Source organism: Lampetra planeri, unplaced genomic scaffold (assembly GCF_965212315.1).
Source record: "Lampetra planeri unplaced genomic scaffold, kcLamPlan1.2.h2 scaffold_306, whole genome shotgun sequence".
NCBI classification, from domain to species: Eukaryota; Metazoa; Chordata; class Hyperoartia; order Petromyzontiformes; family Petromyzontidae; genus Lampetra; species Lampetra planeri.
In genome coordinates, this window is record NW_027615131.1 from 47,670 (window position 1) to 61,164 (window position 13,495).

General features: G+C 54.6%; 2 protein-coding genes across 3 annotated transcripts in view; one reads left to right on the top strand and one right to left on the bottom strand.

The window, feature by feature from the left end:
- The window catches only part of LOC144740814 (septin-5-like), an 18,825-nt gene extending 15,223 nt beyond the window's left edge, over nucleotides 1-3,602 (top strand). For both annotated transcript variants that reach the window (XM_078623535.1, XM_078623536.1), the window contains exon 11: nucleotides 313-3,602. In XM_078623535.1, coding sequence (XP_078479661.1) covers nucleotides 313-387 — 75 coding nt within the window. In that variant the 3' untranslated portion in view covers nucleotides 388-3,602. The remainder of the gene's footprint in view (nucleotides 1-312) is intronic.
- Nucleotides 774-13,231, bottom strand: RAD51D (RAD51 paralog D). Its single transcript, XM_078623537.1, has 10 exons — nucleotides 12,992-13,231; nucleotides 12,284-12,345; nucleotides 10,008-10,126; nucleotides 8,713-8,794; nucleotides 7,830-7,973; nucleotides 7,393-7,488; nucleotides 6,579-6,690; nucleotides 5,710-5,780; nucleotides 5,293-5,499; nucleotides 774-3,388 (listed from the first exon to the last, which is right to left on the bottom strand). The coding sequence occupies exons 1-10, from the start codon at nucleotides 13,071-13,073 to the stop codon at nucleotides 3,332-3,334; spliced, it is 1,032 nt and encodes a 343-aa protein (XP_078479663.1). The 5' UTR covers nucleotides 13,074-13,231; the 3' UTR covers nucleotides 774-3,331.
- Between the last annotated feature and the right edge of the window lie 264 nt (nucleotides 13,232-13,495).

The following is a 13,495-nucleotide window of genomic DNA, read 5'->3' on the forward strand; positions in this document are numbered from 1 at the left end:
GTGGTCTCCGGCCCGCACGCGTTCTCCTCGCATTGCGATGTTTTTTCTTCATCATTTGGAGAAAGTTTTGCGTTTAAATTAAATCTGCATCCATATATTTACACACGCAGCATATACATACTGTCTAGACATGTGTGCAGACTGCGACCAATAGCTGCAAATGCAACATCTATAAGCGACGGGTGTCGCTGGCCGGGCGAGGTTCTGACCACCACGATGCCCGTGCCGGCCTTAATAGGTGCTTGCTAACAGAACTTGCTCCCCACAGTCTCGGGCTATACAATGGCTCATTGTGTGCGCGTGTGTCCACAGCTCGCCCGCATGCAGGAGATGCTGGTTCACATGCAGAACAAGGTTCAGGCCCAGTCGAATCAGTCATCAACATAATCCAGCTGTGTCAGGCGAGGTCCACGATCATTCCGTCTCGTTGCATCAAAACACCCCGAGGATTCTCCCCTGCACTTGTCCAACCGAGTTGCTTGCAACTGCTCACTTAAGCGTGGACCAGGCGCGAGTGGAGCCCAAATCTTCATCTTCCCAAACACCTCCAAAGCCACGGTCGCTGAAAACCAAAACGTGATCGCAAACTCCGTGAACCCCACCGTATTTATTTACCAGTTTTCTCCCAATGCCGAAGAGATCCAATCGCAAATTTCACGCAACTGATGTTCATCACGGTCCCAACGATCTTCAAGTTGTCCATGTTTGCAGGAAAGCAACAACACATCCCCAATCGTCACCCTCCAATCTCAAACCAGTGGGATACTACAAAGTCAAAAGTTCAAGTTTATTGTCTTTAACTAGAATAACTCGAGAGACTAGGATGGAGGAGTCTCGTTTGCAAGCGTGACGACCTGGGCCACCACAACGACAAACGCCATCGAGTCAAATGAAGCAATGAAGCACAGCCAGGAAGAGGGGCCATTGCCCAAAATGTCGCCCATTAGACTTTTTCATTGCCAGGCCATGGTGTTATTGACGAACGTGTTGAGGTTTTTTTGTATTTTTGCACCACTGCTAACGCAGCAGCGTCACCAATCAATGTCTCTTTCATAGACGAATTCAGTTGGGTTTTGGTTAAACGTTCATTGTCCTGGGCCACGGCCTTCACATTTTGCACTCAGCCTGCACGAACATCCGCACGGTCATCTCATAACGGGGGTGTCACTGTGCAAGTGCGTCAGAATGAACGATTGTCGGCATGTTCTGCAAGTTGATTGTGTAACCAGAGTGAGAACTCGAGAACTCGAGACCAAGTTTACTTTGAAGGCGTCGGGGGGGGGGGGGCTCACACGGCGTGATTTTCCCCGCACCCCTCCCGATGGACGGCCCTGCCTGCCCCCAAAGTTCATCACCACAGATGTGTCCGGTTGCTTCCCAGAACTCGGATACCACAAGTCCGGTCACGTTTGTGTATCCAGGAGAGGACTCACGAAACCAGGGCATGATCTCAATTTGCCAATTTCGAAAACTGAGGCCAGAAGTGACTAATTTGGGAGTCGTTGCTCCCTACTGACAGACTTTATCCTGGTCGCTTAAGTTCTCACATGCTTAAACAACAATCAACTTAAAGCTTTAAAAAAACGTCTTCTCTCAATAAATCACCGAGTGTGCTGATGACCGCTAGCGTCGCTTGTTCCCCATGCACAGACAGCCGAGCCAATCGTCATCAAGAACTGGCAACACCAACAGCAGCAGCCAGCCAGCCAGTCTGGAATACAGGCAACACACTTCGAGGAGTCGATGAGTGAAGTTCATGGTTCCTGCCAGAGGAATGTGGAATTTCCCCACCAAGGTTTCTGGGGCATGGAACGTATAACGGAGATGGGCGCTGCGTGACACACGTCACCAGTGGCGACACGCGCCGAAACAACTTAAATAGAGAATTCCGAGCTTTAAAAGTGCGCTATATTCAACCTTTTCTAGAGTCCCCAAACCTCCCTTGTAATCACGTTGCATTTACAAACCGCAGCGCTGCTTCAGCCACTCGTGCAGTGGAGCTTACGTCCGGCCCTAGTCCGTGTGAAATCATCAAATAGTCCCCCCTTGGTGGTCAAGTGCAACTCGCATATATCCGACTCGCAGGAGACCGAGGTTTGGACGGCTTTATATACAGGCTGAAAAATCCAGATATGTGAACATCTGTGGCTATGCTACCACACAGCACAAACTGCTTTAAACACGAGACGGTGCTTTCCTGTTAGAAGCAAGCGGCTATAATAACCATGACACTGCCACTTGCTGTCCGTTTCAATTGCATAGAACGTTAAAGATCTGGCAACATCATTCGCAAAAGAGTGGGCCCGTCGCATGCCGGCGTCGGGGTCCAAATTTGTCGTGGGGCAAAGTGTGGGTACTCCCCCCGACACACCGGCAACCATCTGGATTTGCAAGTCTGGAATGCGACTCCCAAACGTTCACGACTTTTCAAACGTCCCTTCTCTTCGTGCGCGCTCCCCTGTGGCGCTCGCCTGTGGCGCTCGTGGGCTCCCTGCGCCGATGTTCCCGGTCGTATTTTACCACAAAACAAATTCCCTGTCCGCCCCAGGCATCGCCGCACCTCGTCAGCGATGAGGTCGTTGGGGTGGCAGCCTTGGGAGCCTGCACAGGTCCCGTTTTGGCCTTTGACCATCACCACCCCCACCACAATAAAGGTTTTTACGGCAGGTCGCATAAATGTCGTTAACCCACCACCACCTGACACGGCCAATTAGTAAGGTTTGTCACGCAATCAAAACGTGTCAATTAGTTACTACTTCAGCACTACCACCACCAAGACAAAGATCCCCCGTATAGCCTTAATAGACTTGGGGCAAGTGCTGTTAGCGAGCGCCTATGAAGATGCACGAGGGGGAGGGTGGTCAACACCACGCCAGGCCGCCTTTGTTTCCCCAGTGGTGATGTTTACACGCTGCACCAGGTTACACAGTTGAGGCCGAGTCGATCTAGGGAAGGCCCAGGATCGGTTCAGATAATCGTCACCGGTGTTGGTACTTGAGTGGGAATCTCGGGTCGCCGCGTTCGTAGAGCAGCATGGTAAACGCTCCACCAGCGCTCCACCAGCGATCCACCACCGCTCCACCACCGCTCTGAAGAAGGCCCATTGCCTGAAAGGTCACCTATTATAGTTTTCTGTTAAGGCCACACAGTGTTGTTATTGACCAATGTGTTGGGAGTTGTATTTTGTTGCTTGTGCACCGCTGCCAACGCAGCAGCAGCAGCCGTCACATCACCAGATATAATTAGTGGAATCTTGAGATGTAGTTGTATTGCGATCCCGCGCACGTGCGCCGCGCTAAGAGGCGGCAGAGGATTTAGGTTTTTGAAGACGTCACGAATCCAGTACTCCGAGGGCTCCCACGGAGATGCTCACGGACTGGCCTGTGGCCTGCGGTTGAGCAGACAAGCAGAGGGGGTGAGGGAAGGATTCACAATGAAACGGTTCGTTTCAATATTCAGTGTCTGTTAGTTATTATAATAAGTCTCGCAATTAGAAATCGGATATTGTACTGCTCTAATGTAAGCTGCATTGCGTTGAATACCCGATAAGTAAGGGCAAATAGATCCCTCTGATAATAAATGTTTATGCTCATGACACAGAATGAATCGCGTGCGTAAAAATCACTTATTTTCCTTTATGCAAATGATATGCAAATGTTACACTTCAAAATGCGTATTTATCGGAGAGGAAACCAATGAGCTATGAAGCTACTTTTCCACCGATGTCCACTGGGGGTGGGTCACTGAATTACATCAACAATACAAATCATGATACGAGTGCAAGATAGCGAAAACTAGTCACTAAAATATATATATAATGCATAGACACACAAATACACACATCCCTGCCGCGCTTGGGGCAAGGCAGCACAACAACGGCCTCAGACCGCACCAAGACCTGGGACTCCTGGGACAAACAGGGCAGATGGGACGTCTCGTGTGCATACACGCACCCTTGCCAAATGGAACGTTTCATCTTTAAGGAGTTATTCAAGCGAAGTAATGGAATAGCAGCAACAACAATAATAATACTCCTCTCCAAGAGAGACGGGAGGAGGAACCGCAGACGAGCCGGCACCAAATTCCCCCGCCAAGCTCTGCGGTCCTCTATATATGAAGGTGTTACCAGCCAATCAACCGGCGTGCACGACATGTGGGAAGAAACCAAAGCACCTGGGGAAACCCCACGCGTGCGAGGGGGAAACCCTCTATCCCTTCTAGACGCAACAGGTGGAGTCCACACTGTGCTGTAGCAGGCGAGCCAGGGTCGGGCTTCCGCTCGACACCCACCAACAAGGAGCTTCGTGACATCTTTGGGAGAGGGGACGGCTTGGCGATCGGGCGTTGGCAGTCCAAATGCTGGTTGGGGGGGGGATTGACTCAGCCCATCATCCCTCCAGGGTCGTTAAAGCGAGCACCACTTTGTATACTCGCTCCCGCCATAGGAACACAGATTGTTCCCGTTGAATGATGACATTATGCATGAATCTCACTTGTATACGTTTGCCGAAACACTCGTGTGTATTAGCGATTAATTTCAGCCTCAAACAGTCCGGAATGCTGCTCCAGCAGAGTGCTGCAATGGTGACACTTGCGCCTCACAAGCAGGCCCAAGGTTCGATGTCCGTCTTCGTGCCTTTCTGTGTTGGAGTTTGTATGTTCTCCCCATTGTGTAGTGTGTGCGTGACAGAGTGTGAGTGGAGTTGGTGTGATCTCCCCCTGTTCTACAGAGTTGTATGTAAGTGTTGTGCAGTACAACCACGTGGAGACGAGGAATACTATAAGGGCTGTTGCCGCCTATTAAAACACTCTCACACTCGGCATCCTCCACCAGTGGAGGTGCACACTATCTCGCTCCTTCACCCCGACTCCACCCGGACACCGCTCCCCGACGAGGAGAGAGACCCTCTTCCAGCCGGTCCTTACCCCGTCTCCCCACGACGCCCCCGTCACGGGGTCCCCCTGAAGAACCCTTTGGGTGGCTCCTCCCCCCAGCTCGGCCCTGCCCACGTTCCCGAAAGTGCTTTCCGAAAGCCCCTTGCGTAATCCGTGACGTCATCCGTGGCCCCGCGTGACTCTCAACATATGTATGGGACGCTATTCATCTATGGGACCAGTGTCAAGATAATGACATTTTCTTTTATAGGCTTTACCGTTCCTGGCAAGAAGACAGGTGTGTTAAAATGTTTCAACACCAAAGTTCAACATACACGCACGTACATGCAAGCCCAGCCCTGACAGCGTTCTGGCAAAGACATCGAGCCAGACGCCAGGCCCCGCTCGTTTGCCCACCTGCCGCGAAGACTTGAGCAGCGTAGCGCGGCAGACGAGCGTGCCGCCGCCCCCCTCACGGCCGCCCCCCCCTCCTGCCCTCGCGCCGCCTCCTTGGCGCTCGCCCTCCCTCTCGAGCAGCACCCGCACGTTGGGCAGGAAGCTCCAGGCCCGGCCCAGGCTCGGCATGGGACGTCTTCCGTCCTCGCGCCAAACCCAGTTCGTCACCTGCGTGGGGATGGACGGCGTGGGGAAGGAGAGGGGAGGTTGCGCCGCCCCGGGGCCCGTCGTGGTTGTGCCGCGCGGCTCATCCGACGCGCGTCTTCACGTCGCGTTGCCGCGCGTCATTCGGCACGATGGCCCGTATTGAACCAGTCGTCCATTCTCGAATAAACGAATGAATGAATGCACTTCCTGCCACTGCGGTGAGACCATTACCAGCACTGCCAACGCGTGCTCCTTAGCGATCGACTTCAGCTCACGGCCGATGTGCATCAGCAACGCCAGTCCTGGGGGTGGCGTTAGGGCGGGAGAGCAGCAGAGCCACAGGGTCAAGGGTAGAAGGAATCACATTGGGCCCGAGATGACCGAGGAGTGAACCAGGCAAGGTTCAAACGCCACGTGCCGCTGTGACGACAGTGGTATGTGCCGTGGTCGGGAATCGTACCCAGGTGAGAGAAACCGCTGCCCGTTGTGCAACTCAACCGTTAGGACGCGGCACCACGCGTCGGCAGGCACGAGCAGACAGACGGGGACGGACGACGGAGGAAACACGGATGGACAGAGAGACGAGCAAAGACAGATTTAGAACAAATGGACAAGGAGAGACAGATGGGCAAAGTTATGTAAACACAGACAGCTGGAGCAACTGGACAAATGAAGAAGCAGTCTCACGGACAGAGGCACAAGCAGCAGGCATGGGTTGGTGTGAAGCTGCCCCGGGGCTCGTTTATGGTCTCCATGGTGATGAGATGTTAACTACCTGGTCTGGTATACAGGAGGTCGTGAGTTTGATCCCGACCCTAATGCTTATATAGTCTGAGTTTGCACGTTCTCCCCGTGATCGCGTGGATTTATCTTCGATAATTCCCTCTACATTTATAAATGGTGTAGCGGTGTGGTGTAATGGTGTGGTATAATGGTGTGGCGTAGTGATACGGTGCTGTGGTGTGGTGTAGCGGGAGTAGCTGTGTGCGGTCGCGGTGCCGAGAGAATAGAACAGTTTAAAATGTTTTTGTCATTTGTCTAAAGCGTCCCAAGAAGTGATTTATCTGCAAAACATAACTGGCAGCCACGTGCGTCCTTACCGTCGTGGCGCTCCGTAGTCAGCACCGGCGTAATCACGTCCGCCACGGAGTCGATCACCAGCAGGCGCAGAACAGAGGAGTCTGCGCCCCCCGAGGCAGGCGTCACCGGCACCTGCCGCGGCACGGTGCACGGAGCCGCCCGGTCATTCGGCTGCACTGAGCGAGGCACAGGCTCCGCAAGGCAGGACGGGCCTACTCAACGCGTTTGTCAGTGACACCACTTGCAGCCTTAAAAGAATAAAAAAACATATACTAACAAAGTTTTGGGCTCTGGCCATTCTTCGTAGCATATACTATTTTTAAAATGATGTATATTTTTGCTATCAAATATGCAGTATTATTGTATGTGACGTGTTCTAGTAGCCTTATATTTGGTGATGGACGACCATGTCATTCCCAACCTAACACATTGGTTTTTTTGTGTGTTTTTACTGTAACCTTGTTTTTGTGGTGTAACCAACTCCCGTGATTGTGGATTACTTGCCATCCCAATCTCTAAGAGGCGTCATACAACAACAACAACAACGGACGGCGGAGGAGGAGCCATGTGCACAACAAGCAGAGCGCCGGGCGAATAAAACTCAGCAAGGCACAGTAGGGGGTACAGGTGGTGCATCTGCTAGCAATCTAAACGAGTCAAACCATGGCACCTGGGTCTGTCCCATGACCTCCTGCTAGCAGCGAGCCTTCGACATTTCACGTGGCCTCCAAATGCACCTAGCCTGGCACAAGCACCGTGGCGATGTCACCACAGCGTCGTGGTGAAGGGCGGCTGTATTTGCGTGCGCTCGTGAGTGCGTGCGTGCGCGCGTGCCTGTGTTCCCAGCCGGGCCCGCAGGTCCTGCAGCAGATCCAGGAGAGCGAATGCGTCGAACACACGCGCCACCTGCACGCGCTGCAGAGCCGCCACCTGCACACGTCGGCGACAATCACTCTTACGACAACAACTCAGCGGCACGCTGAGAGAGTAGCGTAATCTCGGTGCGATCCGCGAACCCCCCCTCCAAAATGTTAAGATGCGAGCCACGCCCGACCGTGCCAATGCGTCGCCGGGACTCTGCGCTGTCCCGTGATGTGGAATGCTGCACCAGACTCTGCCCTGCCAATTATGTTTTTGTTGTGCCGTGCTATGTTGTGGTGTGCCCATGCGGTGCCAGTCCGTGTCATGCCATGGCATGTTTTGCCACGACATGGCGTTTCTTGGTGTGCTGTCCCGAGACTGACTGTGCCGTGTCGTGCCGCCCGGCACACCTGGCTCGCCCCGGAGTCCGGCGTCTTCCCCTGCACCATGGCGAGCAGACGGGAGGCGAGGCACCCGGCCGCCCCCCCGGCCATCACCAGCATCACGGCTTGGCCCAAGTCGCAGGCCACGGTGACCGCCACGCTCAGGCACACCTACATGCCGTGGGGAGACGCACGGAGAGAAGACGCATGGAGAAACACGCACGGGGAGATACATGGGGAGATACAAGGGGCGACGCAGGAAAAGACAAATAGAAACACGGGGAGACACGGAGGGACATAGGAAAGTACAGGGAGGTACGGGGAGACACGAGGGGAGACAGAGAGACATGGTTCACACTTGCCCTTCAATGTGGCCGGCTGTGGTGTTGCAGATTGTGATGTGGCCGAAAGTGGTGTGGCAGTATGTGGTGTTGTCAGAGAGCAGTGTGGCTACGAGTGGTGTGGCTACGAGTGGTGTGGCAGGATGTGCCGTGGCAAGCTGTGGTGTGGCAGAATGTGCCATCGCAGGCTGTGGTGTGGCAGCATTGAGTGTAACAAGGTGTGCCGTGGCCATGTGTGCCGTGGCCATGTGTGCCGTGGCAGGATGTGCCGTGGCCATGTGTGCCGTGGCCATGTGTGCCGTGGCAGAATGTGCCATGACAGGTTAGAGGCCGTGGCAGGCTGTGCCATGGCAGGATGTGCCGTGGCCATGTGTGCCGTGGCAGGATGTGCCGTGACAGGATAGAGGCCGTGGCAGGCTGTGCCATGGCAGGCTGTGCCATGGCAGGCTGTGCCATGGCAGGTTGTGCCGTGGCCATGTGTGCCGTGGCCGGCTGTGCCGTGGCAGGATGTGCCATGGCAGGATGTGCCATGGCAGGATGTGCCGTGACAGGATGTGCCGTGACAAGACCTGTGTCTTTCCCGTGGCCGGTCCTCCTGCCAGCTCAGTGAGCTCTCCCGTGTAGAGCCCAGAGTCAAGCAGGGAGTCCAACCTGAGACCAGACACACGGGGGGGGGTGGGGGTCACAGCACAGTATAGCCCACACTCCCTGCTGCATCACACCCCCGTACGCTGTGTCACCTGTCGCACCTCGCCCCCGTGCCGTGTGTCACCCACGTCATTCGTGTGTCACCCACGTCATTCGTGTGTCACCCACGTCACCGTGTCCGTGCCATGTGTGTGTGTGCCACCCCTGGCATGAGATCCCTGCTACGTGGGAACCCCGAGCAGGGACTTTTAATTCCTCACTCAGAAATTATCTGGAAACTGCTGCGAGGCTGACTTGGCAGTAGGAATTATCGGCACAAGGCACTACCACTAGAATACGAGGTACGCCTCTTGATAATAATCCTATAATGGTCGCGGCATACCGAAATACAACCATCTGGGCAGCGTAATGCAAGAAGTTTGCACGTAGAGGAAGACCTGATGCCGGCGGTGCAGAGGAAACTGGTACTATTTGGACACATGTAGTATGGACACTAACAGGAACATTAAAAGTGTGTTGTTCAGAAAAATGGAAGGAACCGGAAAGAGAGGAATAACCCAACTGAGAATGGCTTCATGGCCACGTCAGATATTGGTGCCAGAAAGATGTGGCACTACTTGAGCATATTGGCACAAGACAGAGGAAAGTGGAAACAAATGACGACGTGTGCAGTAGACACCTACGGGCTGTTTGCCCCATAGACCAGCAGTCGGGAACTTATGGCTCGCGAGCCATATATGGCTCTTCCAGTGACGGCATATGGCTCCCAGACAATTTTGAGTTGAAAAAATAATAAAATAAAATAAAAAATCAGTTTGGAACTGATTTTAAAATACTTGTGATATTACTTAATAATACTGTGTCATTTTAAAGTAAACAGAAATTAGTTTTGAAGATACATTTCACGGGTCACGCCTGCATGAAGCTCAACCTCACCACGTATGAACCAGACTACAAGGCCATCAGCAAAACCATGCAGCACCAGAAGTCGCATTAAAAGTAAGACATATTTAATTTATTATACGTTAAAAATACTATATGGCTCTCAATGAAATATATTTAGAAATATTTGGCTTTTATGGCTCTCCCAGTCAAAAAGGTTCCCGACCCCTGCCATAGACCGTGATGTCGATCGTGATGATGAGAGCCTAAATTATTCTCGCAGGACAGTGTTGCGGACAGCTCCGGAGCGTGCCGGCCGCGGTGCAGCGCTGACCGCGAGCAGCCCGTGGGCAGGATGGCCGTGCACGACAGCAGCTCCTCGTAGGCGTCCGCCGCGCTGCTCGGGAACGCGGCGAACTGTGCCAGCAGCACGCGGCGCACGGCACGCAGAGTCTGCAGCACACGCAACAGGGGCGAAGGTCCCCCCCCCCGTGCATAGCCTTCAACGGACTGCTGGGGCAAATGACGTAAGCTAGCGGCGGGTGTGAAGGCCGGCACGCCACGTGGAGGGGTGGGTCGCCAGCACCACGCCTGGCCGTCTTTGTCTCTTCCAATGCCGATGTTTTTTCACAAATAACCAGCTATTCATTTAAGGCCGAGTCGACCTAGGCGAGGCCCAAGACAAGGTCAGATATTTGCTGTGAGCGGGAATCGAATTCGGGTCGCTGGGTTTATAGCAAAGTGCGCTACCGCTCCCCATGCGTACACACTCGCACGCACGCACGCACAAAGATCCCCCGTATAGCCGAAACAGACTTTTTGGGCAAGTGCTGTTAGTGAGCAACTTTCAAGGCCAGCACGGTATACCAGGTGGTGAGTGCCAGCACCACGTCTGACCGCCTTTGTCTCCCCAGTGGCGATGTTCTTACATTCCACGAGGTACTCATTTGAGGCTAAGTCGACCTAGAGGAGGCCCAGGACCAGTTCAGATCATCGTCACTGGTGTTGGCGGTGAGCGGGAATCGAACTCGAGTCGCTGCGTTTGTTTTGCAGCACGCTAACCGCTACACATGCACGCACAAGCACTGATACGCACCCACAATCGCAAACATGCACGCACACACACACACGATGTGCGCACGCATGCATGGGCCCTCACCTTGACCATGTTACAATGCTTTACTCTTAACATTTGGAACACATTCAACATTTCCAACTTTGTACATTTGTTTTTTTTTATCTTGCAAAAATGTTCCCGAATTGTGCTACTGGTGTCAAATTATGAAGAATCCATTCACATCTCTCATTCAGCAAGGTACAGCATGGCCCATGTAAGCGGATATCACAGAACTACTTCTGATATCCCTTCAAGTGACCTCCGGTCCACACAGCAGAGGCCAGCACCTTCTGTCACTCACTCTGCCACTGAGAGCCATGCTCGTCGCATGGGCAGTCAAACCATTACTCGAATTCGAGTGCCTGAAATGACATTTTCAGTGCTGGGATCAACATCCGCAGTGCTGGTATTAAAGGACCGAGTGTAACGCGACGAATTGTTGTGCAGTCCTTGGTCTCTGGGCCGACAGCATCAGGTCCACTACTGCGCCTGGGTTCAACCCCAGGACACCTCAGCGGTGCTCGCTCCGTCTGACCTCCGAGCCACCCGGCACCTTTATTTGACTAACTCCTATACCCCTTGTTGAATTTTGTTTCAACCGAGTATGGTTCTGAGAAATAAACGTATGAATAATGAACATTAATATCTTAACCAACTGTCCGTTTTGTGAGGTATCCCAACGAGCTGAGTGACTGACAGCGAATTTAAAGTCAAAATCCCGCGGGCGCTCTGCGCGCGTGACGTCATGTCCCCGCCCGCTGGTTCTTGTCGGTCACCGCCTCGTTGCTGACAACCGCCGAGTTTACAAAGGTCGTTGCAGGTTACCACGATGGTTTGTTGTTTTATATTGGTAGATTCATACCTGGCCACTCACCAATGACTCTCGTGTATGATAACATTTCACACATTTGCAAGTCACCTCCCGTCCACCCTGGGACATTGACACGCGGTTGCCCGCAGCGCTCCGCGTGCCCCCAGGGCTCCGAGAGCCCCCAGGGCTCCGCGTGCCCCCAGGGCTCCGAGAGCCCCCATGGCTCCGCGTGCCCCCAGGGCTCCGCGTGCCCCCAGGGCTCCGAGAGCCCCCAGGGCTCCGCGTGCCCCCAGGGCTCCGAGAGCCCCCAGGGCTCCGCGTGCCCCCAGGGCTCCGAGAGCCCCCATGGCTCCGCGTGCCCCCAGGGCTCCGCGTGCCCCCAGGGCTCCGAGAGCCCCCAGGGCTCCGCGTGCCCCCAGGGCTCCGAGAGCCCCCAGGGCTCCGCGTGCCCCCAGGGCTCCGAGAGCCCCCAGGGCTCCGCGTGCCCCCAGGGCTCCGCGTGCCCCCAGGGCTCCGCGTGCCCCCAGGGCTCCGCGTGCCCCCAGGGCTCCGAGAGCCCCCAGGGCTCCGCGTGCCCCCAGGGCTCCGCGTGCCCCCAGGGCTCCGAGAGCCCCGCTCTGGAGACCAGAGAGAGCTCACGGACTGGGCAACTTCTCTCTCTGCAGCTGATGGCGGCAGGCACCTTGTAGGGGATCCCCGTGGTCCAAGCCAGACTCTGGCTGTCCTGGGTCACCAGCGCCGCAACTGCAAAGACAAAGATCCCCCGTGTAGCCGATACAGACCGTAGGGGCAAGTGCTGTTAGCGAGTAGCACCTATGAAGGCCGGAAAGGCACACGAGGGGGTTGGGTGGCCAGCAACACGCCCGGCCGCCTTTGTCTCCCTAGTGGCGATGCTTACACACCGCACCAGGCAGTCCGTTGAGGCTGAGTGGACCTAGAGGAGGCCCATGATAATTATAATTATCCGAATCGTCACTGCTCTTGACCGTGAGCCAGATTCGACCTCCGGTGGAGCCGGGTTCGTAACGCCGCGAGCTGATAGCTCCACCACCGCTTCCCACGGCAACACCACAACCACCACCACCACACCACAACCACACACCACAACCATCACACCACAACCACCACACCACAACCACCACCACACCACAACCACCACCACCACCACACCACAACCACCACCACCACCACAACCACCACACACACCACAACCACCACCACAACCACCACACCACAACCACCACCACACCACAACCACCACCACCACAACCACCACACACACTACAACCACCACCACCACACCACCACCACACCACCACCACCACACCACAACCACCACCACACCGCGCGTGAGACACGTTCACAGTGCACGCCGCCTGTCCCAGCCCACCTGTGCTGATGTTGTTTCCCCGCAGCACAGCCACCACGTCGGCTGTGAGGCCCGGGCAGAGGCCCTGGCGGAGCCGAACCATTGCTCAGGAGGCCAACATCATCGCCATCATCATCGTCACCACCGTCAACAACACTCGCCTCACTCGCCACCCACCGACCACGCTGAAACAAACACGTGGTGCATGAGGTGACGTCACCAGCCGAGGGCCGCCTGTGACGACATTCAGCGATACGTTCCCATGACGTCATCGGTACCGTGTGGAATCGTGGCGTCATTAACTGAAAACTGATAATTGTTTTTTTACCCTTCTATCTGGCAACAAAACTGACACCTTTTTACAAGGAGTCATGTTTGCATAGACCACAATACCTGCAGTCATAATGCAAACAAAAAACATAACTCTGATAATGTGCACTGTCCTTGAAGTTGATTGGTCCACACCCGAGACAGCTTTCCTTAGACCCTAGTCTCACATGGGTTGGTGTCAGTTTTGTTGCCAGA

Bases quoted from the DNA above. Each gene is read 5' to 3' on its own strand.
- RAD51D (XM_078623537.1), bottom strand. From the start codon at position 13,073: ATGGTTCGGCTCCGCCAGGGCCTCTGCCCGGGCCTCACAGCCGACGTG. The intron at 5,500-5,709 runs GTAATGGTCTCA...ATCCCCACGCAG, and splicing joins AGCACGCGTTGGCAGTGCTG to GTGACGAACTGGGTTTGGCG. The intron at 3,389-5,292 runs GTGGGCAAACGA...GCTCAACCGCAG, and splicing joins TGCTCAAGTCTTCGCGGCAG to GCCACAGGCCAGTCCGTGAG.